The sequence below is a fragment of the Pomacea canaliculata genome, linkage group LG1 (genome assembly GCF_003073045.1).
Source record: "Pomacea canaliculata isolate SZHN2017 linkage group LG1, ASM307304v1, whole genome shotgun sequence".
Classification (NCBI taxonomy): Eukaryota; Metazoa; Mollusca; class Gastropoda; order Architaenioglossa; family Ampullariidae; genus Pomacea; species Pomacea canaliculata.
Window position 1 is genome coordinate 21,149,877 of NC_037590.1, and position 27,373 is coordinate 21,177,249.

Genomic DNA, 27,373 nt, shown 5'->3' on the forward strand with positions numbered 1-27,373 from the left:
ATCAGTGAGCCTCCGGACTTATTTCTCTGATAGTTACATTCACACTACCTGGGTCATCGGCGAATATTAGGTGGGGAAGTGTTCTCGTTACCATCCTGTTGGGAACCAAAAACAGTATAAATAAACAAAAACATGTAAAAATAGTTCCGTCAACAGCCTAACAAATAAACAATGAAAAGAAAACGTGTCCTTGGCCTCGCAAGAGGGTGGAGCAGGGGACTGATGTTTTTCCTTCCCATCTGCGTCGACACCCACACATCGCAACAGAACAACAAATTGCTTCCCTGCTTCTGTGCATCGTTTCGAATTTCTGTGTAAAACCGACTCGCACTTTAAACAGACGGTCTTCAATATGTCTAGAAGTCCAGTTTGAATGAGGGCTTCACGTTATCTTCAATTTAATTGGTGTGATTCTAGAAATATAGACGCACTCTTTATAACTTTTTTAGTTAATATCATAAAAACTATTTTCTGATAATTATTAATTATTAGTTTAAATATGTACAAATTTTATATATTCTCTTGATGTGCTAAAAAAAATTCTTCTTCCTGTTTTGCTGTTGTACAGTCTCTTATATCCAAGGGTGGACAGTAAATACTGCTTACCAAAGAGCCAGACGAGACCGCGCCTTTGTAGAGGTGAAAAATGTTCAGTAAATATAACCTTGACAGGCACAAGCACCTGTACAGTCGGCATGGTCTTGTGATCAAAGCGTGCTTGTTGAGGCTTATCGCAGTCAGCTCGCTGAACCCTGGCTCTCGGTTCATGCATTTCAGACAGGTAGTAGTTTGAGGTGTGGCGGGTACTGAGTACAGACTTTGACACTGCGCTTGCGCACGCCCTGGTGCAGACACAACACACACTCTTTCTCTTTCACACACACACACACCTTTTCTTTTTTCACACAAATTTGTATGCACACGCCTTAGTACAAACACACACGTACATTCTCTTTCACACACAGTTATATAAACACGCACACATACACACACACTTTATCTCTTTTTTTTTCATACATAAATATATATATGCACACGCACGCCCTAATCCAAAATCTTATGACACCCTCTCTCTTTCACACACACACACACACTAACACACTCCCTAATGCAATTACACTCACATATTCACACGCATGCCTTCCTACAAACACACAGGCGTTCTTTCTTTCTTTTCCTCTCTCTCTCTCACACACATATCTCCCCGCAGTATCTGAAGCAAGTGTACCTCAGGGCGATGTCAGAGTATGTTCTACTTTATTCTACTTGAAACCACGTGACAGCACGGAGTATATTCTATTATATACACCCGACCCTCCTCGTACATCGTCCACACCCTTTCCTTCCCCATCAGCGCACGGCGCAACTATTTCCCTGTGGTTGTCTTTGTCGTTGACCTTATCAGTGTCAGACATCTTGTATGGGTCATCGTCGTTTCACGTGGCGGTTCGGTAAAGCAGTGGTTAAAGGTGTCTGCCAATAACACACCGTAACGATCATGAGTTAAAATCTTGTCTCGGGTATTTTTGTTCCTTTAAGCTTGTGGCTCTTTTTTACTGGGTCTGCAGGAATATCCTTTTGCCCCCCCCCCCAATATTTGAGACGTAATTCCTCACAAAGAGCAAAGAACTGAAGAAAGGTAGGGGAACGTAGAGAGGAGATGGTCATCACCGTCACAAAAGCGGGCCTTGAGGCAAGTGGAGGCTCTAGCACCTCTGACGATCACATCGTGCGTGCGTGCAGTACCCCCCCCCCCCATCCATCCTTTTTTACGAAATGTGCGAGTGCGAACGCCGTTCACTGTCAGCAGGGAGTTTGCCCCCCCAACGCCGAACATCTTCCTACGCCACTGCTTCAATGATAAAAAGCCTGTAACCTTAGTTGCTGACTTGGCATAAAACACTGATCTTATCCTCCTAGGTCTTTATACTGTTTAATGTGTAATAGTTTTACAGTAAGACATTGTAAGTTTTAACTAACTTTAAACTGCAGGTTCCTCCAACTTATCAAACCCTTATACAGGTGTGTATGGCTGGCGTGTGTGAATGATCGATAGGTGAGGAAAACAGAATGGTAGAAGAATTTGCAGGTTCGTACACATACGGGGGTAACAGAGAAGAGGATACGAAGAACACCCGTTTCGCCTACAAGTTCCAACACAGTGGTACCCTAGGGGGTCAGTGACACGCTATACCCTTGTGTCAATGAAGGATGGACAATGCAAAGCTGGCGCCTTTTGACAAGACCGTCATACACCAGCGACTACCAGGCTTCCAGCACAATGAACTGCAGCGCAGCACCCGACCTCGCCGTCCTCGGGTGACAATGGCGGCCGCTGCCGGTGTGAAGAGAGCGTTCAGTCTAACAGTGCAAGTCTGTCGGGTAAACCGTTAGTGAACAGCTTACAGTCAGCGAGGTGTGGCGGTCTCGCCATCCTGGAGTTTACTTGTCATGACACAAAGATATGCAACGCAGCGTAGGCTGCTACTGTGAAAAGAATTATCAAAAGTTTATGTTGGAGAAAAGCAGCATTTACTGCTACTTAGTGGTCGTTATTGAGGATAACTATACATAACTGAGCTATATCCTTTTTTGAAAGCACCTCTTAATTAAGAGTGTTCAGGCGTGTGTGTGTGTGTGTGTGTGTGTGTGTTTGGGTGTGCGTGCGTGCGTGTGTTCTGTCGTTCTTTTGAGACTCCGATTGCTTTGGGTGTCCCTCTCTTATTTGGAGAGAGCGTGAAATCCCAAAGTAATCTTGTCGCACTTTCCGTCTGACCAATGAGCCATGGCAATTCTGGTGTGCAAACGCCACTAGGGTAATTATAATTATCTCCCTTTGGCATCAACACACACACACACACACACACACACACACACACACACACACACACACACACACACACACACACACACACACAAACTGATTGACACAACAAGGAAGTAATGGCAAGCGAAAACTGTTTGAATTATCCTGAATATCGTCGACGTTGATCGCTCAAGCGTAGACCTAGTCACCCGAGTCTAGCAGTGTAGTCTTCACCTGGAAAAGAAAATCGAGGGTTTTATTCTATCAAGCTACGAACACACCCGAGTCTGTACACATTTTTAAAATCGCTGGGTTCATAACTCATCTCTGGCACGTTGTTCTGTCTTTGCAAGTACAGTGGAACCTCGGTTAGCGAACGCCTCGGATAGCGAATATTTCGGATAACGAACAAAACTTTCGTTAAAAGTTTGTCTCGGATAGCGAACAAAATTTCGGATAACGAACAGCCACGTGAACCACACGTGACCGACCAGCATGTCATCATTCGCGCTCGAGACACAGTTACGATCGGTCGCTCCTTATCTGTGAATTAGTGAATTTTTTACTTTATTTTAATAAGATATTCCTCAATCATGGCTCCAAAGAAAAGTGTGTAGAGAAGTCTTTCCCGAGCAGTGCGATAGGCAATAGGAGCCTAAACATGTTCAATGATAGTGTGATGTCGTATTACGAAGAGTTTTACAAAGAAGGCAGAAGCAACAGACACTGGACAAGTTTTTTCCTTCAACCTCAAAGCGACAGAAAAAGGAAGTCACCCCGATTTTATAATGTCACGTGCTCATGGAGGGGGGAATCAAAGCAGTAATTCCACCCTTCCTCCCAGGCACCTCCATCCACCCACGCCGTCAAAACGGCAAGTGTTCTTATGTTTAAATGTTTTTGTTATTGTTTTTATGTTTGATTCCATTTATATTGTATTATAACTGTACTCACACACACATACATAAACCATCGTGTGCACGTGCCACATACACTGCATTCCTGTATGTACTACAACTATGACTATACATGTGCAACACATATTCCATCTTTAAGTACTACAACTCAGCACTACCATGTATATGCCCTAATGTACTACTGTATATGGATTATTTACCATGTGTATACTAATGTGCTACAAAATATTTATTAATTACTATGTATGGGTACTGATGTACTACTATATGTGTGTACTAAAGTACTACTATATATGCATTAATTATTATGTATGGGTACTAACACTCTGTTATATATACACACTAGTGTACTGCTGTGTATATGTAGTACACATACTTCTATTCATGTGTATACACGTGTTTTACAATATATACTGATGTACTACTGTATGAAGTTCATATACTATTTTGTATATGCATGTGTCTGGGATAACTGGATTTTGAGCAAGAGTTCGGACAGCCAACAACAACAAAAATAAGAAAGTAATACAGATAGAACCCTGCTTACGAAGTCTATCTCGGTAAACTTTATGGGACCCTTGAATTTTCGTCTTTCGATTCCGTTAGGGACTCGAGAGAAGGAACAATCGAGAAGTGACCTCCTCTACATGATGATGATGAGGAGGAGGAGGAGGAGGAGGATACGTTTCGTGCACCCAGCAACACATTTTGACCGCCTGTTGCCTTCCAAGTGATATAAGCATGGAGGGTTTCTTTGTGTGTGAGATGGCCGAGACCAGTAACACCTGTCTTTATGGAGCAGAATTTACGTTCTGTCAAATTCTACTTGAGCGATTTTATTTTTGTTTTAAAAGGAGTCACAAAGCTGTCTTGCTGCGTAGAAAACTGTGTGGCATTTAATGATGTTAATATAGAGGGGTGTGTGGAATTTAATGATTTCAGTATTGTTGTTGGCATTGCAGGTTTAATTTATGTCTCTTGCACATTGAGATATATTTCATAGGCGGGGCACTGTTTAATGTTTGAATGACTGTACGGGTCTTTCATACAGATTTCACATTAAAGTATATCATAGCGACGCAAATAACATTAAAAATACTCACAGACAGAAAATAAACACTGTAATAGAACCGTGAATGCAGGACCGGCTGCTTTGTAATGATAATTAGCTTAATTAGCTGGTTCGGCGGTAGGCTCCAGTCTCAACTTTCGCAGTACACACATCTGTAAGTGCCTAAAATATGTCCTGCCATGTCATGAAAGGATACACATAGAACAGACTTGAATGCATTCGCATATTTTTATGCATATATATATATAAGTTTGGCCGACTATATGTGCTTTATATGATGTATTTCAAAACTGTTTACATTTAGACATGTACAATGTGTTCCGGGAATTCAAAACTCTTGGTTTAGAGTACGTCTGAAAGCTGTTGAAATTGTTTTACGATGTATCATGTATGACACGCTTTTTCTCTGTATTCCAGCGGTAAGTTCTCAAATTCACAGTAACACGTGTTGCATCAACTTGCCGTGTCACAGCTGACACCACGAAGACTACACCTGGTGTTCAGGTAAAAGCTGCAGGAGGGTCGAAACCACCCCTGACCTGAGCGGCAAGAGCAGCGGGTGGATTTCATAGGCCCTCTCAAGTTTTCGTCTTCAGGGGACCTTCTTGTTGACAGTCTTGGTCAAGTCGCGATCTTTACAAAGGTCGAGCTCATCGGTGTAAGTATATTCTATATGGGATCCTCTGACGGTTTGCTCGGCAACCGTATAATTAACCAATGAGAAGTGCGTTCTGTCGTTGCCTCTTTGCAATCACCCATGACTTGGAACGGTGACAAGTTTAAAGAAGGAGAAAAAGAAAACAAAAAAAGCAGGGGTGGGAGGCGGAAGTGAAGACTGGAGGGATATATAAATACTCGTACTATTAGAAGAAGTGAGCACAGATAAACAAAATGTATTTCCAGTTTGTCCTCATCCTAACAATTAATCTTTGGATAACTATAACACGAAAAGTGAATATTATTATATTTATTTATATTATTGAATTATGTTAGCTCAACGAAAGTAAAAACTATCATACATTCCAAACGGATTGACTCGATTGCTGAAGATCATGTCTCCTCCCACTTGCCGACAACACGACCCAGCGTGGGAAGGGCCGTTTGTGCAACTGTCTCGGCTAAACAAGACATCAGGCCAGGGGTGGAAGATGTCTTAAATTTTAAGAAAGACATTGCTTGCTAAAGGAATTTTTATGGCCCAGACAACGCGCTTTTTCGCCATCTTGGGCTATGACAATTTTCTGAGCTCGACAGCAACCACGGTCCCCAGGTAAAGCGTGATCTTGTGAGGTTAGTCGAGCAGTATATTACTCACTAGCGGGTGGAAGAAGGTCGGGTGAGACAGGTCGGAAGGCTGTAACAATGGTCGGATTTCGTGATGAGCTACGTGGAAAATAAAGTTATTGCTTTCATGTTTTAAATCATATCTTTGCTTGGCCGAAACGTCCGCAACATCTTCAGAAGAGGAGGTCATCGTCGATCTTTACAAGCTGTCGATCTTTACAGCGCAGTCATTCCTCACTGGAACAGATATTCCCCAACAGGTTTCAATAACACACACACGCGCATATCATTGTCAAACGGCAGTTATCTATTTTCTCTCGTTTTCACGTTGGTAAACTTCCCTGAATATTCAGACATCTTGGTGCTTAGAATTTATATTTGTTCTCTGTTTCGCTCTCTCGTGCATATTCTCTCCTACTCTTTCTTCGTTTGTGGTTTCAAAGTTCTATATCCTTTTTGTCTCTCTCTCTCTCTGCACACTTTGCCCTGTGTATGGACGCTCTGCTCGTCTGCCGTATGAGTGTGCGTGCATGTGTGTAGTTTTGTATAACTAACAATATGTACAGTTGTGTGCAATTCTGTCATATCGGTGACCGCTGAAACCTTTGACAAGAATCTGAGGAGCAAATTCATGGTCCATTGGCGCAACTGTCCGAGGCCTACAAACCTTCACGTGGCATCGGCATTTCTCGTGTGATGGTCGCGTCTTTGCTGACCTCTGACCGGGCGTGGTCGCCATGCGGATCACCAAGTCTCTCTCGCGCTCAGCACAAACACAGTCGGGTGCGGCACACCTTACGTCAAAACCACCGTGTCCACCCCTTCCCTACCCAGCATACACGACACACAGCAGAGCCACCCGTAGCTACACGCACTTTGTTAGCAGCAGGCAGCGAGTGCGACGGTGTTCTTGCTTCTGTCGCATCGTGACGAGTCACACCTGCTGCTGGGCGCTGACATACGTGTCGGAAATTCATCCGGGTGCTTTCAAGATTCGTCGAGGAGCTATACCTTGTTCAAACCTTATGATCCCGGATTTTCTTGCAATTATTGGTGTTGGAGTAACTAACTGCTGAGTCCGGTTGTCGGAGAGAAGGACTCTGCTGCAGAAGATGGTGGCGAGGGTGCTGTCTGTGATCGGGGTGCTCCTGTTAATGGTAGGTGATCCATTAACTTTGGATTATGCAGTATCTTAACAGCTAGCACGAAAAATGCTATTGAGTGTTGGATATTTTGAAGACGCAGGCGTTATGATTTTACCGAATTTTCAGATTCATTTTATTTCATTTTGTCTATTAATATCGCTCACTCGCAGGAAAATTATGTGTGTCGTTGTGGGACTTAAATGAAGACTTTTTAATATTCTTTTAATTCATTTCCTTAATTTTTGTTGAAGGAAATGTATTATTGTATTGGAGAAACCCTCTGTAAATATATCTGCGATACTCTTTGCCTCTCTGTAGTTTAAAAAAAATAGCCTTCCATATCAATAAAGATTTTTCTTTCTCGACTGACCCGGTAAAGACTATGACACAAGCTACACCAGCAGTTCTGTCTCATTAACTACCAGTCTACTACTGCTGGTAGTAGTGTCATAGTTCTTCTATCTACACGTTCATGCAGGTTCGTGTGACTCGACACCGAGGTGATGACCCTTGGTGTCGTCAGCACTTGGTACCCACACGACACCCGAGAACTGCACATGTGCTTTTTTGATGTTTGCCTAATGGCTGACCTGAAGATCGCCTTTTATTTTTCAAAGCAGAGAGAATTGAAGACTCTTAACTTAAGCAACTCGCTAAAGAGGTAGATGGTCTTATTTTGACAATAAGAAAGGGGTTAATTACTTCAAGAAATACTGATTTTGTCATCAGTTTACTTCACACCTGTAGAATGCAAGAATGTTCCTTGTTTAAAATAATTCCCACCATGCAGCAGTCATGGCTGTTTTCCGGAAAGCATCTTATCTAGTCTGGAGTGCATCAGACCTTCCTATGGAGAGAATCGACTGCCCTGGACTGGACCTCGTCTAGAGAACGCTGTTCATCCTAATCCTGTGTCACAAAAACAACAACTCAACCCCCCAACCAGTGCTATTCGTTGTCCTATTCCCTTTCAATTCTTGGCAATACTCTGATGGATACGTTCATCACCATCCAAACTCTTCTCTTCATCGCTATGCTTTGGTTTTGGTTGCACTGGAGTTCTGCTGGTCTCGACTTTTGTTCTGGCATTATCTCACTCACCCACCCATTTACATCCCACTGGCTCACTCACCCAGACATCCACCCATACACCCACCCAGCAAGTTCGCTTCACTGCTGAATGGCTCGGTCGAAATCACGCAGTTTCTGGTTACAGGCGCAACTTCATTGATTGATTCTCATGGCCGATGCAAACAATATCGAAGAAACAACAAAAGACTTTTGTTTCCCGCAAACAAAACTGTGTTTATGTCTGGTAATCGGCAGAGAGCCAGGCTTTGGGCATTTGTCAGCGTTTAGCTACAGAATTACATTTTCTATTTGGGAGGAATAAATGGTGCGTGCGCTAACCCTGACTTTATGTGTGACTACATTCTTGTTGAAGCAACACCATTGTCAGGAGACTGTGAAATCCAGGATTAATCAGACGGAGCTTGTTCTTACGCAGACCAAACATTTTATGTAGGCCTCCCTCTTTTTTAAGTCATTAAATTAATTGCAAGCTGGCTTTGTTAAGGCTATGGTGTTTTAATTTTGTTTTTGTTTTTTTGTTGGGTTTTTTTTTTTGTTTTGTTTTGTTTTTGTTTTTTTGTCTATTGTACCCTGCTATTGTCGTTTTGTAACGCGTCTGTTGCCAAACTCTTCCTACCTGTTAGGCTCTGCAAAATGTTGGCATTTTTATCCTTTGTACCTTTTTCTCTTGGGTTTTATCCTATGCCCCCACACCACCTGATGTTAATTCGTCAAAATGTTCATCCATCTGATATACCAGACCTCTTTCTCTTACTCTTTCTTCTTATACTGATTCTGCTACTATTCTTTCTTTCTTTCTCTCCTTTCTTTCTTTACATTTAGTCACTGCTGCCCAACTATTCAGATGGGTCCCTCTGTTCTCCCTGTACAAAAGCAAAACACGACAAAAGCCTCATTTTTTGTCCTGTGAAGTGGTCGTGGCTGTAGGTAGCTCTCACATACCTCACCCCCTGTTGTCCTCGACTCGTGCCCTCCTTGCTTCGTGCTAGGCCACAGCAGTCACCAGTGGGACACGCCCTGTAACCTCCCAAGTGAAGGGGGCATGCCAGGAGTTCTTACTGGCGGCCGAGTGGTTCACCAACACAACTGCTTCACGTCTGCAGCAATCTCATTTTAAATTAAAAAAAAAGACCCGGAAGACGGTGCATGACTATAATTTAGTTACAGACGTGGTCTGGCATTCCTGTTTGTGAGTTACCCTGGATGTGTTTTCTGGTGTAAGCTATCTTAACTTTTCCTGCAGGTTAGACATGTTTACAGAAATATTTTTCCCAATTGCCTTTCAGTGTGACATTGAAGCTGATCGTGTGTTTGCTTTTCGTGCTCCGGAATAGAAGCAAGACATCAGCACTGAACAACTAAAGTATTGAGCTGTTTCATGTTCTCGATCAATTGATATGCAAATAAAGGTCATTACCCTGGGGAGGACACCCTTAGCTATGTTGCTCGATGTTTACAGCAGAGGTTTTAATGGTCTTAATCTCATTGTTAATCAATAAGCGTTCACCTTAGCTAGTCTGACCCTTGACCCTTTTTCACGATATATAGAGGAAGGTAACTGCAGTAATGCAGAGAGTCATAATCATCATTAGCTATGAAATATAACATTTTAGTAATGACAGGTAGTGTGTTGTCATTAGGAAGTATTTATTTGTGAAACAGTAATTCATCATGGAACTTCCAGGATCGAGATGTCATTGTGCAAAGGCAGTGCGATGTTTCACTAAGTAAAAAAGAAAACAATCTTTCATTGGACAATAAAGAAAGTCTAATCTATTCATCATTTTCTGGAGACTTTATTTATAATATTTTATGCAATACATGAATTGTTAAATCATGTCAAATACATGATATCATTCTGGCACTGGTCTACACGCAAACTTTGTGTTGTGCCAGTATCCTGAGTCAGTAAGAGAAAAGATTGCCGCGTGAACTTGAACCAGGATAAAGTCCAGTGACGATTCGACTTTGTCATTACAATTATTTTTCCTTATTAAGCTTTAATTGTAACGGAACTAATATAATGATAGGTGTTTTCAAGCTTCAAAATGACAACAACCGGTCAAGTGTTTGTTCAGTTATCTGCAATAGTTGAATCAAATGTTCTTGTATTTCTGAGTCGAGTAAATTGGAGGAAGTGGGAGAGAAGCCGACCCACATTATCTCGATTATTAATGATCTGAGTGATCGATAGCACTCGTTCTATTTTCGGGGAGGATTGGCCGTCCTGGATTCAGATCTCATCTCGGACAAGCTGTTCGTTCTCCCTGCACATGGAGTTGTTTACATGGCTGGCAGCGCGCCACTGATTCCAGTTTGTTTACAGCAGTTTCGCACGGCTGATGTCTTTATATTTTTTAGTGATTTTCGCGACGGATACGACCTACAGTGATTCGCTTCACTGACTTCGCCCTATAGTCGGTGCTGTGCACAACTAATGCCACACTCGCTGACTTTCAATGGCTGTGTGCATTCATCGCAGCAACTTCCCGGCGTCGAGCAGAACGGTTGCGTAAACCTCTATTACCTGTCGTTGCCTTGCTTGTCAGAGTTCTTCCTGATTCAAAAATAACATTCGGTGCCTCATACTCCGCACACAAGCTCTCCCTCCACTTCACTTGTCACTCCGCTCCCATTCATCTGCAATACGTACTACCTTTGCTTCTAGTCCTTTTGAAGTGTTCTGTCACGGTTTTTTTTTTTTGTTTTTTTTTTTTTATCACGTCTCCTGAAGGAGAAGGCAGCTTGAAGTTTTAACATCAAAGTCTTCTTCCGTGTTCGACAGCTAGTCCTCGCCATTTCGGTTTGCCTTTGACGACGCGTGTGTTGACCTTTGACCTGTAGCCACGATATTGAACGTCTCATCAAGGAATCATTGGTCGTTAAACCACGGACGTATAAGTTCGTGGTTGAACGAGTCTGTTTTGACTAATTTTTTTTTTAATTTTTTTTTTTTAATGTAATGCTTTACCCTGTTAAGATTTTGAAGGGTTCTTTATTGAAATTTTGAAACAGATACAAAGCATGGCAATAGTTACACAAGAAATATCTCCGTCGATGTCATCCTTCACGCCACTGTCTTTTCTGGTGTCTCTACGATCTTTCTGCCCATCCTGCAGTCATTCTTCGCACAAAGGTTCACACACATTGTGTGTAGGTGTGCGCGCTCTCGCTGTCGTGTGGGTGTATAGGTGTAAACTTAGTTTATTGGGTTTTTGGAAGAAAGGCGGGTTTTGTTATTTTTCTGCGCCATAGCTCCCGTTTCCGGGTACAGCTGTTTATTACTTAGCGAAAATTTATGGAATATCACACCCGGGTAGCCGACACTTTGATATACGCCCAGCAAGAACTACTTGCTGCATAGAGTTACTTCCCCCTGTGTCGCAATTTCTGCAGGTGACCGCGCAGATTGCCTTGACGACGCCTTTCTCCACCCTACACCCGTGTACTCTTTTATTTTGTAACAACGGTTATAGTATACACTTTAGAGTTTGTGCCCAAAATTAGATGAATAAATAGGCAAACGGAGTGACTAACAGACTGAAGACAGTTTCACCTCACCGCATAGAAGAATACCAACATGCAATACTTTCACTGCGCAGTTCAAAAACAGTTTTATAGTTTTCTAAGATTCTTATATGAGCTCACAATTTAATGGGGTGGAAAACGTCGGTCTAAAAATATCAGAGCTGGCTATCAGCAACCAGAGAGAGAACTCAAATGACGGTTTCAAGATAGCGCCAGATAGGAAGGGTGTAACCAGGATGTGTACCACGTGGTCTCTGACGACAAAATTAGCATATGAATAAATAAAGACCCTCAGCGCATGACTAGCTTTTTGAAAACTGTCGTAACAGCGATTGATAAGAGGTATAATTATATTGCTCAAACATACCATCACGCCCTACCCAACAGCTCCTCTGGGAGGCGAAGAAAAGCTTTCCAGGAAATACCTTTCTCGCGACTCGGGTGCCGCAGGTTGGTGTCAGTCTGGACCCCACCCTGTCCCACTGCCACCTTATTATGCCTGTCACAATACTTGTGGCATGAATCAACACTTTCGGTTAAACTAACATAAAGTCACGGACTATTGTGTTTGATTGGTAATGTATTACTCGTGACCAGAATTAGACCTTGTTTATAAAAATAATCAGGGTGGTGTAACTACAGTTGGTGTACACAGGCAATTCAGAACTGAATAGCATTTTGAACATTTCACCTCACTTCTTTTCATCAAAAAACATATATTGCGACGGTTGAAGCTAGCATTGTAGCACTTGTGAAAGCTGAATGTCACGTGTTCTTTCTCGCTTTTCAAAAGTTTGAATGCTAACCGACATATTGAAATGAGACTGCTGAACATGCCGAAACCCACACGTGTTATAATCTGGCTGTACAAAAAGCTTTTCCTAAAAGCCGCATATTTGCTGGCCAACCCCTGACATACATTGTAGAAGGAAGGACACACATTTTTGTCCTGCCCCTCTCTCTCTCTAATCAATCGTTTTTTTCGCTCGTGAAAGTGTGTGAGAGAAAGAGAGAAAAACCAAAAGCAATAAAGAAATTGATATAATGACAGGAAAAGAACGTGTAAAATTCTCATGTATATGAAATTCTCGTAAAGTCTTAAAATAGCCCAAGACGTTTTATTTTTACATAATCTGTATTTGCGATTATCAAACTGTCAAACCACACCGCAGTGGATCCATGCTCACTGAGGCATGACGAGAGTCTTCCTGTCCGTGTCGCGATCGTGCCTTCGTGATAAGAACATTCTAGTGTGTTCTCTCATGTCAGGCGTCACTTTACAGGTGAGATATTTGGTAAGGACAGGTGATCCCAGTCCAGAGAGACAAATCAGGACCAGACAAGGGCCTGCATGCCCATGCCAGTGGAGTGGGAACCGGGAAAATGTGGCAAGGGGGACAGCCTCCCCCTAAAAGAATGATACGGAGAACGAAAGAATTTGAATGTCTTTCACTGTCTGCATAGAGTTTGCCCACGCACCCCAAAGTATCTTCAACTATCCTATAGCCCATCCTACACCACTTCTACAAGAGTTGATTAGCGAATGTAATCTGCTTCTCTAGAGTGGGGAGCATCACGTGATCGATCCACAGGTAGCTAGTTACCCATGACTTCGGGGTCGTAGGGGTGCAAAATATTAAAACCCTCTCTTATCTGGGAGCTACCTTTCGTGAGGGTGGAGACATAAAACAGAACTATTCCGTGCGAACAAATCTAGGGCGCCGGTTAACCTGCGGCTCGTGTTTCGGGTGGATGTCATGTCCTTCCACGGTCGTTTTTGCACCTTCGCAGGGTCGACGATGTCATTATTTGTTCCTCGGCTACTTTGCGTGCAAAGATGTCATGTACATATGTACACCAGTCGTACATCTATACAAGTCATCTACCTGTTCATGAAAGCCCAGTAAACTTCAGAGCTCGCGTTTAATGACCTCTGATGTGTGCTGGGATACTGCTGTCCTCTGACTTTGTCAAGTCGAACACAAACCACAGCTTGATGGCTTATCGAAATAGTGACAGCGAAGAGGTTGTGTTTTTAGGCTCGAAACTTGTAATTGCTATCTGAGCAAAATAAAAAGAAGAAATTTAACATTACTGTTCATTCCCATGCTAATTTGTTGTTTATTTTATTTAGTTAACGCTGGAAACCCTGACGTCTTGTTAGTACGAACTCAGGCTCACAACAAACCTGTAACGGAATAAATAATTACGATGCAGCTATGTAATGCCTACTTTAAAAATGGAAGACAATATAAATTCCGATAAGATATTCCTAAAAATAGCTTACTTCCAAAGGGCTTAATTAACGTGGGTTAGACGGTGATGGATAATATTGTACACCCTGTATAGAAGTCAACCTACACTACAGGCTACAGGAGACTAAGGTATATAGCTCTGTGTCTCTGACTTCAGTCACTGTGTGTCCCACGTGTACACAACTCAAGGACTAAACAGCCCAGAGACTAGGATGGTGGCCACATTCATTGCTGTACTCTCTGATGTCTTTCGCTGTCCATCTGGTGTTATAGTGAATCCGATCATTGTTCTTGTTTTGTGTTCACAGCAGACGATGAACAGTACATACATCACATTTGCTAATTTCAAAGTCATTTGAGTATTCTGGTCCAAACAGATTATACAACCATTTTCTGAATAAATTGTTTACTTGATGTCAGAATTTTGTCCAGCGTAGAGACTTTACTAAAGAAAGTCATTTGTCCCAAACCTCATAGCTAGTAGATATCTTATTGTCTTTATACAGACTGTTGACAATAAACCTATCTACAATGTCTGTGTAGGTTTTCACGATTTTTTTCAATAGTATTTTCTTTTTACGCTTTTTAAGCAAAAAAGTATTGAAAAATAGAAACGAACTTTTTGAGACTACTCAGATGTTCCTTCAAATTAAAGAGTTTTCGGGGTAGGGTTTTTTTTTTTTTTCTTTCTTTCTTTCGTTGAAGATGTTTTGGACTACCGTGCCCCGAAAAAAAGCCATAAAATAATTTTTCAGGATGCTTGTTATATACGCCCGACCCCTAAATATAAGCCCTAAAACTGTCAGGCAACGGACGGATTTCATTCGTCAGTAGAAACACAGGACTGAATTATGCAGCAATGATATTAATACATAAATACTTGATATCTAAATGCGAGTTATAAAGATGTTCCATAAAAGATAGCATGACTGTATTAAAATAAAATGCAGATTTTGTACTTGGATATAGATTTTTGTTCATAAAAAAATAAGACACTCCCTGAAAATAAGCCCTAATACCTCTTCTTGGAGCAAAAAGTGTTATGGCCCGGTCATATTTTATGGAAAACACGGCAGCTATGTGTTATGTCTTACTTTTGAAAGGATGCCTTCCTTTTAAAGATCACGTGACACATGCTTTGTGCTGGTGCAAAATTGTGTATTCACCAACAATCTCTAACACATGAATACACAGACGCACATACATGAACCCATGCACGCATACACGGGGAGAGAGGAGGGAGCGAGAAAGGGAGAGTGTGGGGTTACTCAGTCTTTTGTATAAGCGGCAACGTGCGATTTTGAATTCCAATCCGCACAATTCTTAGGAGCAGCATCTACCTCATGTACAGAAGAAGGATTTAGAGAGCTGTCTCCTCACCCCAGCAGTAACGGCTTCCAAAAGAATCCAGCGAATTCTATACAACATTTTGCATAATCAGAAAACATATGTGTAGTCATGTACACATGTACGCACACATGCATATTCAGTCACAACTTCCACACATTAACACACATTTATACACTTGCATTAATACACAGTCACACACACACATGTACACACATTAGCACACATTTACACACAAACTTGCACACATTAATACACAGAGAGACATACACACACAGTCACACAGACATACTAAAATATGCACACATCAATAGATACATACACATGCGTTCCAGTATCTAAATATATGAATAATTACAGCATAATTCACGGGTAGTAACGGGCTTGATGCTACATGTCACAATGTCAGACAGGATTAAAGCACAGTGACGTCACTGTGTGTCGCAGCTCTCGGTGCTTTACAACCGCCACCCATCCTCTGGCCTCGCCCCAGGTTAATGGAATGTTTTGTTGAGGCTTCCGCGAGGTAACTAGACCTCGCATTGTAGTCGACTAAAAGCACAGCTTGCACACGTTTTTGAAAGACATGATGCAGCTTCAACACACAGACAGAAGGAAGGAAGAAAGTTACACACATGGGCTAAACTTTCCTGGTCAGCGAATGACTGGCTAACTGTCTGCATGCACGAACAACCACGCGCACACAAATAAACACGAAAGGACTCAAAACACATGATGCATGTGCATTCCGTCAAACCAAAGCACGCAGGCAAATACACAAAAAGACACCCCAATCTTTTATCATCAGAGTTTCCGTTGTCATCACCGTCTGGTGCTTACTGTTAACATTTCTACTTCTTGAGTCTCAGATATCTTTGTCCAGTCTCTCTATATGCGTCTTCCCTTTTAACCGAGCCTCCCAAAGAACAGCAAAAATAAGCATTAATTAATTTCTCGAAACACTGTTAAGATAGTAATGTATTACGACAGCTAAATATTTCATGGCTTCTGTCCTCAGTCTTTACGAGGAAATGTCACCAGTAATTAATATTTATTCATGTTGGATCTTATTTTAGATGCCGGACAGCGTGATTCCTGTCACTCAGAACATGGGCGACCTTACCTTCACGTGCCCTGACGGTAACTAGTAATCTCACTTTGTACGATCGCTTAATAACTTGCTTCTTGTGATGTTCCTAATTTTATTAAGGATTTTGATTAATTGCCATTTATGGGAGGCACACAAACGTATTGACCGTCACTATTTTGATGCTACTTTCATGTCTCTGCTATGTTGCCGTCCTGTGACTACATGTTTTCGATCCTATTTTGCATTTAATTTATTTTTGTGTGTCAGTGTAATACATTCGTAAATAACATTTTTGCTTTGATGGAGAATACTTCCTTTCATGAACATATTTGAGTATCTCTTTCTTAAGTAATAACCACAGTTTACAGATTGGATACTAAATGAAAAAATATTATTACTCAAAGTGAAGATGCATGAAACTTGTTTTACAGGCTGGACCATACAGGCGCCAAACTGTTACCTCATAACGCCCACGCGTAGAGACTTCATGTCTGCGCAGGAGACGTGCAAAAAGTATGGCAACACTAATGTGATGTAATTCCCCGAAACAGTTAGTTATATTGGGTTGTCGGAAACGTCACGAAGCGTTTTTACAATTTCCTCCATATTTTACTGTATTTTACGTACATCTCCAAAGGGAAGAACGCGCGTCAAGCTTATGAACAGTTACATAATGTTTAGGGACACAATGTTCTACAAAAACTTCAGTGCCAACGATGGTTCACGAAGTTCCCTGCTAGTCAATTTCGATCTCAAGAATTCTTCTCGGTTTTGGAGGCTCACTGAGATTGATGGCGTCTGAATAATTGATTGAGTCAAACCCTAAGAACATGACACGAGAGATTGCACAAACATCGAACATTCATCATTCAAGTGTTTGCGACCACCTGAATAAGCTGGGATAGGTAAGCAGGCTCGATATCTGGCTTCCTCGTAAACTCGGTTTCGTTGACGGTGTGTATGAAAGTCTGCTATATGCTCATTAAGCGTGAAGAAAATAATTCTCCTTTTGAAGCCTTATAACCGGTAAGGAAAAAAAGTGTTGTTTACAACAATTTACGCTCAAACGGTCGTGGTCCCGACATGATGATTCGCTTCAAACTGTATCGAAAGTTGAGATTCCTCAGAGGAAGGTTTTACTCTCAGTGTGGTGGGCTTTTAAGTGAGGTCCTACCAAGGAACCAAACAATTAATTTGATTGTGGACTGTCCGTAATTTGACAGTTTAAACAAATCTATCATCCAGAAACGTCCAGCGCTCGTTAGTCGTACAGGAGTCGTGATCCGTCACGACAGTGTGAGACCACACTAATTTGATCACTCGCTAAAAGCTATTAGAGCGAAAAAAATGGAAAAAAGATATTGAACAAAACGGGCAATATATCGTTGATTGATCTTTCTTCTTTATGTAAATAAATGCCCTTAAAAAATACAGGAAAATACGTCATGACTTTTCCGACAACCTAATGGGTTGCTGTTAAAGTCTTTTAATCTGACCAGACATGCAAACCAATATACATGTATACAATAAGTGCATATATTTAGTTATATATATAGAGATACTTGCTATGTTGCGATTGATGTCTTTTCATGCTGAACTGACATCTTCCCTAGTATATATACTTAAATTCTTTCAAAATTCGACTAGACTTAATTCACCAAATGCTGGTCTATGTTGTGTTTCGTGCTCCATAACGACTGCAGCAGTTTGAGCAAACGACTCAATTTAAATAAAACTCGATAGTAAAGAATTTTATTTTATTATATGATTACTTGTTCTGGCAGCAGATGTCGTAAGTTTTTTAAAGTTTATTTAAAGATAAATATGGATCGGCTTCAAAGAACATGTTTCTAGCGATCATTTTTAATAGAAGATGGGCAAATATCAAATGCATTAGACGAAAAAAAAGTTCATTGTAGTAATGGCTTACCCCTGAATGTTTTTCTTGATGTTTGTCAGGTATGGAGCCAACCTTGTGATCCTAGAAGACGAGGTGGAATCACTGAGTGTCAGCAAGCTGGTTCGCCAGACAAGCCCATCAATCGACACTTTCTGGATCGGGAACATTATGCTTGGTGATTATTGAATCTTCTTGTCAAATATTCACCAGAAAAACATGTTTAACATGAAATGACTTTGTATCTTACTATCGTTCTTAAAATCTAGATTTTAACGAAAAGGAACAGAGGAAATGTGAATTCACTGCACTGGGAGTTTGGAGGGTGGGGTACATTTTTGCGAAATATTTTTGACAAAAAAGATTCATTCTAACAGTTGTCCTATTCCTAATTATCTCTGTTAACCTGTACAGACGAACAATGTGTGTGTGGTGGGCTGTGGGACATCATGCAGCCTGCAGACCTCAACTCTACTTACGTGTCCTCACGTGCGTCCAATGGACGGTGGAGTACGACAGACCCCGACACGAGACTACCTTTTGTCTGCAAGCTTCCTGCATGCTTAGAAGGTGAACTCACTTTTACTTTTCCCGTTAATTAATCTTCCTCTCCTGTGTGTCAGCAGCGCTGAATACAAAGATACACATATATAGTTGCATCATTACACTCAGTGAAGTATTCAATCATGCGTCGATATTTTAATATTTAATGTGTTTGTCTGTATGACTTACCTCTCGGTTTGTTCCTTGATTTGAACGTAATTATATTCAAGAATGGGTATCGGGTTGACTGCGTTTATTTATATGAAATTGTGCATGTGTACACATGCAATTGCAGACAGGCATCTCTGGCGGTGAACATTTTAGTCGGAAATACTTTCATTTTTCTGTTTGTCAATTTGTGTGTAAGTTGTCATGTCCACCAGATCGTGATCATCCAGATTGTGATAAACATATAAATATATCCAATGATGAAGCCACTGGGTGTTTTTTCCAGGCACATTTCGCTGCCGGACGGGTCCCAGTGTCTGAACGAGGCCTGGAGTGTGACGGGGTGTATGACTGTCCCGATCAGTCTGATGAAGCGAATTGTGGTGAGTAACCTCCTTTATGACCTACCATGGCAGCGTGGCTTATTATCATAAACTGAGAACAGATTTGTGTGACAGAATAAATCCGGTGATATCATTAGCTATGAATGTTTACAGCGCTCTTCTCAACTAAAACCTATATTCGAATTGTGCTCGGGGATGTCTTTGTATTGGGCATGCTCGTGCCGGTGTTTGTCTCTTTCCGACTTTAATGTACAAGTAAACATCAGAAAATTGTTTGTACCGGCTTAGATGTTTATTTTTACTTTGGTGTAAGCGCCGTTATACAATTGTGTTAGGAAAAGCTATCATCGATAGAGTTGTTTCCCTTGTGTGACGTGTGTGCCTCATCTCCTCAGTGGCAAGAGTCACGCTGTCCGTCATATAAAAAAAGAAACCAACATGGATAAATAATTACTGATAACATTTTCTCTTAAAGAATCAAAGCCCCAACTGGCGCCATGCTCCAGCTACATGCAGGAACCAAGCGGAAGTCTGAACGTGACGTATGAAGCCAACAGGCCGTGCACGTGGGTCATTGAAGGAGACGTTGGACAAACTCTCTCCATAACAGTAAGACTATACACTTATCAACACTTCTTGTTGCAGAAACAATTTTCAAATGTTTTATATAAATTTAAGTGACAACAAACACTTTCTGTCAATCATAAGACGATAGAGGTACTGTCATTAACAGGATGACTCAAAAACATTTCAAAGGTCTGTAGTAGTGACACTGAACAGACTGTTAATTTAAATGCTTGCGTCGTTTTCTTTATTCTCAGAAGGATTGGGTTAAAAGGTTTACTGTTTTTGTGTTATAGTCGTACTTGATATAACGACTAGATAATATGAAGAAGATCCCTCCTGAGATAAGATTTCCTTGAGCACAGCAAACAGGTATCGCTATAAAACAATTTAGTAGTCCTTCGCCTTATTGTTAGTGTGTAGACGTCTCTTACCTGAATCCCAGGCTGTCTCCTTCTGACACACCTTACATACACATTAGATACACACACACACATATATATATATAAACGTGTTTTCAAATATAACCTGGTTCTTCAACTACACAGCTATCAATCTATCATGACAAATGAGTGACAGATCAATGAGATAAGCAAGTCATCGAGAGAGTTAGCGGACGAAACTTAAACTTTTTCCCTCCCCTACAGACTAGGATCAGACTCAGTATTATTTTTCAGATGCCAAATAAACTGCAAACTAAACAAAATAGGAAATTTCACTTGCGAAGCTCAATAATCATCAGTCAATCAGGCGAGGTCTGCATGGTTAGAGGGACAAGACAGTTCTGAGGAAGCTGATGTCAGTGAGATGGTCTGTGCCCTCAAGTCACTCGTTCTCTGTTTTCAGTTTCACACTGTGGACCTCGAGAGCGACGCCGACTACATAGAAGTCTGGAGCGGAGGTCCAACGATAGAGACCAGCACCCAGAAGGCTTTGTTCACCGGAAGTCTAAGAGATCGAATTGTTTATGGCGATGACAACTTCATCATAATCAGACTGATCTCGGATAATTCTGTTGAAGGAACAGGGTTTACAGCTACTTGGCAAACAGGTAATTCCTACTGATTATAGAAAGCCACGATTAAGGAAACCATGGCAACTCATTTGTAAGTTTTGATTAATATGTTTTGTTGTGACTTCATTAACAAATAAAAACGTGCGATTCAGCCATTTCCTTGCTTAAGAAACAATACGGAGACACAGTGTCATACACATTCTTTTAAAGAGTTGTATTCTACTCTTAGTTCAGTACCAAATTTTATACTAATGTTACACGTAAGTTCCAGTCTACTCTTGAAACATTATTTATAGTTTTTAGAGTTTAACTAAAACTCTCACCACACCTGCATTTATTTATACTTTAAACTTTCTGTAGAACCTGAATTGTCGTCCGAGGAAATAATGGTGGAGGCTACAGACAGTTGGACAGAAGTGACGTCACCTCACTATAACAATTCTCAGCGCCCTTCTGTCTACTTCCGCCAGTTCACCGTGAACACGACCGACGGATCCCATATTACCATGGAGGTGAGACTCAATAGACGGTCATTTTGAATAAATACAAGTTCAACCAGGTGTCTGCTTTATACGCAAAGTTTCAATCAAGTTCGTAATTTCTGTCATTAAAAAAATGTTTACTTGCAATTTAATTTCTGTATCGACGGAAGTTTTGCTCAAACTCACCAGTACTATTTTGCCGATCTTATATTCTCCACTTTTCTGCTTTAGATAATGGATAACCAGCTGATGGTCGATGACTTTGTGTACAATCCACAAGAGCTGTCTAGTATAGTCTCGTCTTCCAATTCCTCGCCATTGGTCTTCGTCTCACTGGGCAGCAGCTTCACCTTCCACATCTCTTCTAAGGGCAACAACACCCGTGCTTTCCGCGCCAGAGTCAAGCGGGGTACCCATGATATTTTATTTTTATGTTTTGAATTGCAGATGCAAAACATTTTATTTTAATAAACTAATCATTACACTCCAGGCTAATCTATAGGTATCATAGAAACTGTGCTTACCATGCTTTTGGAGCAATGAAAGCAATAGAGAATGAAGTGAAGAGAAAATCAGCAAGAACATTCTGGTGTGCTTTGGTTTCACTTTAATATATATATTGGATTGGAAGTGTCTAGATATCACTCTTTTTTAACACGTTATACGGATTGGGATAATAAAAGTGATAAGTAGGCTAATGGATGGGTAGGACACTTGCGACTGACTTTCTGAGAAAAGTGACCAACTACTTATTATTCAGGATGTTTGCCGGATCTCACACTTACTTCTGGTGTGATTGAGTCTCCTGGACCTACACCCACTGGCCCCTACCCTTCATCTCTCACCTGTACATACACTATCCGAGCACCAAATGACCATCCGAGAGGCTTCATGATCTCGTTTGTGTCTTTCAAGATGGCTGACGATAAGGATGAAATAACGGTATGTTGTGTCTGTTTTCTCTGTTCTCTTATTATTGTTCTCGAGCTGGAAGATAGAGATCTTCTGTTGAGATCAGTTATATAACAAGATACAAGATGTAATGAAATGGTGAATGTTACTTGTTTCTGACATTCTCCTGGACATACTTCTCTTCACGTAAAGGCAGAAAATATGATAAACTATCTCACACAGCGCGTATAAATACATACCTACATGAACATGCACACACACACACACTCGTTTACAATGTTTTTAGTTTTTGTCAAATAATCAGTTTTCATAACTGTATTTTGTGTGTTCAGGTGTACAATGTTACTGACAGTGTGTCAAACCAAATGTACACTAACAGTCGGTACACGATGTCCAGTCAACTACCTCAGCATCTGTACTCGGGGTCTGTGTTTGTCATTCAATTCACTTCCAGCCTTGCGCAGTCCGATGGCTACTTCGCGCTGAACTTTAGTCGTGGTGAGATTTCTTGTCATTTATGTTTACAATTGATGGCCCTAACCGCACCCATATGACCACGTTTCAATCAAGAATTTGTTTTTGGAAATCATCTGAAATTTATGTCAATTGTTATCGTCTTTTTCTGGCAAAACTGAAAATATTTCCAGAGAGATACGGTAAACACGATGTAGGTGTGTCCTCTAATACTATCAAATCAGTCTATAAACACAGACCACCAACACCACCATGACCCCCACATACACAGTTCTGTTCTCATAATGTTTTTGGTCAGACTGCCCAGCTGTGGCCGACACGACCAACATGATCCTGTCTACACCCCTCAGCCACGCATTCACCTTTGTCAGCATCTCTTGTAACCAAGGCTACTCCTTCGCCCAAGAAGAGTTCGTCAACAGCACCATGGTCAGCCTGACCTGCAGCCAGGACGGCAACTGGGACAAGCCGCGGATGCCAACCTGTCGGCGTGAGTTGCAATCTGCATTAGCTCCCTTGAATGTACTTTATGCAAGAGTTCCTGTTGGCTGTTATAATCTGAAGACAAATTGTAAGGATTACGAGTAGGGTAGCATATGATCGTCACCAAAATAATTGTAACAAGTAAAAGAATTAATTAAGTTTTGACATACCTGTATTGAGTTTCTTTCCAGTCTTCATTGGCAACTAAATTAAATTAAGTAATATTTTGCATATTTTATAAACAGTTTGAATTTCTATAGATCATTTTCAAGGAATTATTTTCCACATAAACAGTATCTTTTTTTCAGCATAAGGCATGGCCAAGGGTTTTATTTCATGTTATCAGATGTCAACGCGATTTTTTTCAGAAACCTATTGTGGCGTTCCTCAGTCTATCGCTAATGGAGAGATATCCAGGGGTTCTGGTAGTGCTCGGTATGGAGCTACTGTTGAGTACAGGTGTTTCCAAGGATTTCGTCTGAATGGCTCATCGACCTCCACTTGTCAAGAGAATGGTCAATGGACAACCCCGCCTGAATGTCAATGTAAGTTCAGCAAAAACAACACTTTCTCTTTAAGTGTGAAGCTTATTAGAATGTTAAAGATATCATAGCCTAGAAAAATGTTGACTAAAATTACAAAATTAATTTTTCGTTGTATATCATAGCATTGTAAGCCCAAGGAGTCTTCTAGGAACAGTTTTATGTACCAGATTGTCATATGTGCGTGAATCAGGACAGGCACTGGCTTACCTTGCATTTATTTCTGTACACACAGCTGCCACCTGTCCACCTCCGCCGACTATTGTCAATGGGAATCTGACTTTGATCAATGCGAACTCCAGCTCTAGCGCCGACAGGCAGTATTTTGGTGCCATCGTCATGTACACCTGTCACCCAGGCTATGACCTCATTGGTTCTATGTACTCGCAGTGCTATTCAGCGGTCTGGTCTATGTCACCTCCTGTTTGTCAAGGTGGGGTTAAAAATGGATTTAATATTTAATATTTGGAAAATAATTATTTGTGCTTAGTGGACACATGGAACAAATGTCATAAAAATTAACTACTCGTCCTTTAGTGAAGAAAAGCCTGCTATAATTATTATTACCATTGCGAATAAAAACATTTGCTCCAGCCATCAAATGTCCTGTGCCTGAAGTAGACAGAGCCACACTATCGACACAGAGTCCTGTTGAGCTTGGAGAGTCTATAAATATCACCTGTAACCCTGGATACACTAACAACGGTACAGACAGATTTGAGAGTACCTGCACGAGTAGCGGAATGTTTGATGTGCCGAGAAATGTTTGTCAAGGTGAGCAGGATCTTCCTTTCTTAGAAACTATTTTCTCCATTCTTCACTGTGTTCTTCGTTGGTCCATTAGTCGACACCTGTATCTGTATTTCCTTGTCAGACATTTGATTTGATTTTTGTGAACAACAGAAAGAACACAGGCACGCAGTCTAAATGTGAGATGCAGGGTAAAAGACATTGCAATGTGTTGGTACATCAAAATCAAAGGGTGGTGTAAACAAAAAAAAAAAAACAATTTAAAACAATAGCTAGACCAAAATTATAATGATTACTCGACTAGTCTAGAAACATTTGGGTGGAAGAGCTTTAAAAGCACGATTTCAATCATTTTATATTTAGGCTATTTGGGAAAAGTCTCTTGTTAATGTTAACAACGTATTTTTCAGATAAAAATGAATGCGAGACTCCAAGACCTTGCGAAGCCCACCAGACATGCCACAACACTGACGGCAACTTTACCTGCGTGTGTGAAAAAGGTTATACACTCACTTCAGGAAAGTGCGAAGGTATGTGAACACTGGCAACTGTCTCGTTGATTGTAGCTTTTACAGGCAGACTACCATACTACCTGAGAGAACTTTAAAAAAAGAGAAATGCTATAAAACTTGGAATGCTAATTTTAGATGAGAGAATGTCATGTCCTGATGTATTGCAAATTCTGTTTTTGAAGATATCGACGAGTGTGCTAACAACACAAGCGGTTGTGACGTCACTAACGGCTACTGTAACAACACCAGCGGCGGCTTCACGTGTGGGTGTAACTCAGGCTACACGATGTATACACAGAACAGTACGACTGGCAAGTACATTCCACTCTCTGAGGATGGCCTGCGACAGGGCGATGTCTACTACATCAACCACACCTGTGTCCGTACGTGTGTCGCTTCCTTTCTTCCTTTTTCATGTTTGTAACCTGTTGTGTGATATACACTTGGTTGTTACTCTTGAAACATGATGCCAACTTCTGCTGCTTGATCCTATCGAAGTGGTCCAGGTAAAAATGTTTTTGACTTTTCGCCAACAGGACGTGTGGTTTCCATTTCGTAAATGTTTTGTATTTCCAATTGAGCTTTCCTGAGAGGTCGTTCAAACAGGAAGACTTATGCAGAACCTTCTTTAATGTAGCAGCTTTGTCTAATTGTAATGATCGCAACATTGTCTCTTTTGAATCTTTCGGTTAATTTAAAAGAAGCGTTCGTTATGTTGAGTATCACTTTTTTAATTAACGTTAATTAGGAAGATACATCCTTATTACATAAATGATCTTAAAGATTATCATAGATAACCTCCTGATCCATTTCATGGTATCTTGGATTGCGCTGATCTGAGCTAAGATTTGTGTATAAGGCTATTATGTTGTTTCAAGTAAGTTTCTGTATATTTAGCCATTACCTGTCCGAGCCTATCCAGCATTCCACACGGAACACTTCTAAGTGCCTCGACGTCGTACGTCTATAACGAGACTGCTGGGTACAGGTGTGACCGGGGCTACAACTTGACAGGTTCTGCTGTGGTGAGATGTCAGTGTAACGGCCAGTGGTCAGCTTCACCTCCCACCTGCAATCGTAAGCATCCTAATGCACTTGCTAACTCAATCATGCTTTAAATGACTGTCGTTGGTGTGTTAAGCAATCATGCTATAAATGAGGATCATTAGTATATAAAGAAGTTAATCCATCTATGAGTTTTATAGATGTTTTTATCTGTGTAAACCAAATACAATATATAGCTCTGATCAAATATGTAATACGGGCATAAACATTGGAAAATTGTTATCAAAGTGAACTCACATCTGTGCATGTCTGCACTTTTATCCACTTGTATACAATCCTTTTCTTGTTTTATATTTTCTGACCCAACAATACCATACACTCTCTCTCACACACACACGCACACACACAGACACACATATGTTATATACATCACTGATCACTAGCACACACACACACACTACCTGTAGCAAAGTGACATCTCTATCACCAATGCTGCTTCTCTCGCTGTTTGTAGCCAGGTACTGTGCTGCACTGTCACCCACTGGTATTGTGTCGGCTGTGATTCCTCAAAATCAAACGGTTATTGGAGACAAGGTGACACTAGTCAGGTCTCAGGTTGGCCCTGAGTACAACAAGACCCTCTACTGTGCCTACGATCCCTCACCGACAACATGACGCTACAGGGGGACAGTCCCAACTGCCCAGGTAAACACGAATTCTTGATGAATAGTTATGCCTCCAACATCCAAAAACTGATGAAGCAAACATGCCTTTATTTGCCATCAGTAAAAAAAAAATCATAAACTTGAAAACGATAGGTGAACAAATGTATTCAGCGAAAACGATTTAAGCATCTTTTTGAACAGATATTTTGAGGCAGTGAAAAATCTGTCCTTTGAATGCAATCATAGAATATTTCAGTTGAAGATCTATCAAAACAAACACGGATTGATAGTAATTTCTACGAACTAATTAAAGTGGCCGAAATGTGAATTTTTCTGATATGGGAAACAATGTTTTATACATCAAATGGGAGATGGGTATTGACCACGAAACATTGTAACTCGGGGCTGACGTAACCCGAGGACTGCCTATAGTCAACTCATCATAGCCAACAAATATTGGTTGAAATGTTAATGTAATATG

General features: G+C 41.0%; 1 protein-coding gene across 1 annotated transcript; it reads left to right on the plus strand.

The window, feature by feature from the left end:
- Window positions 1-6,757: 6,757 nt before the first annotated feature.
- LOC112563121 (CUB and sushi domain-containing protein 1-like) lies at window positions 6,758-26,923 on the plus strand. The gene is made up of 20 exons (XM_025236875.1): window positions 6,758-7,236; window positions 16,523-16,586; window positions 16,968-17,049; window positions 18,496-18,611; window positions 18,848-19,003; window positions 19,431-19,527; window positions 19,964-20,097; window positions 20,899-21,103; window positions 21,428-21,579; window positions 21,781-21,958; window positions 22,310-22,491; window positions 22,794-22,959; window positions 23,234-23,425; window positions 23,787-23,963; window positions 24,196-24,393; window positions 24,555-24,734; window positions 25,121-25,240; window positions 25,405-25,605; window positions 26,120-26,299; window positions 26,742-26,923. Exons 7-20 carry the CDS (start codon window positions 19,999-20,001, stop codon window positions 26,900-26,902), a joined length of 2,391 nt encoding a protein of 796 aa, XP_025092660.1. The 5' UTR covers window positions 6,758-7,236; window positions 16,523-16,586; window positions 16,968-17,049; window positions 18,496-18,611; window positions 18,848-19,003; window positions 19,431-19,527; window positions 19,964-19,998; the 3' UTR covers window positions 26,903-26,923.
- The last annotated feature ends 450 nt before the right edge of the window (window positions 26,924-27,373 follow it).

Coding starts and splice junctions, on each gene's coding strand:
- LOC112563121 (XM_025236875.1), top strand. CDS start 19,999: ATGCAGGAACCAAGCGGAAGTCTGAACGTGACGTATGAAGCCAACAGG. Junction 22,492..22,793: donor ACGATAAGGATGAAATAACG/GTATGTTGTGTC, acceptor TTGTGTGTTCAG/GTGTACAATGTTACTGACAG. Junction 26,300..26,741: donor TTCACCTCCCACCTGCAATC/GTAAGCATCCTA, acceptor CGCTGTTTGTAG/CCAGGTACTGTGCTGCACTG.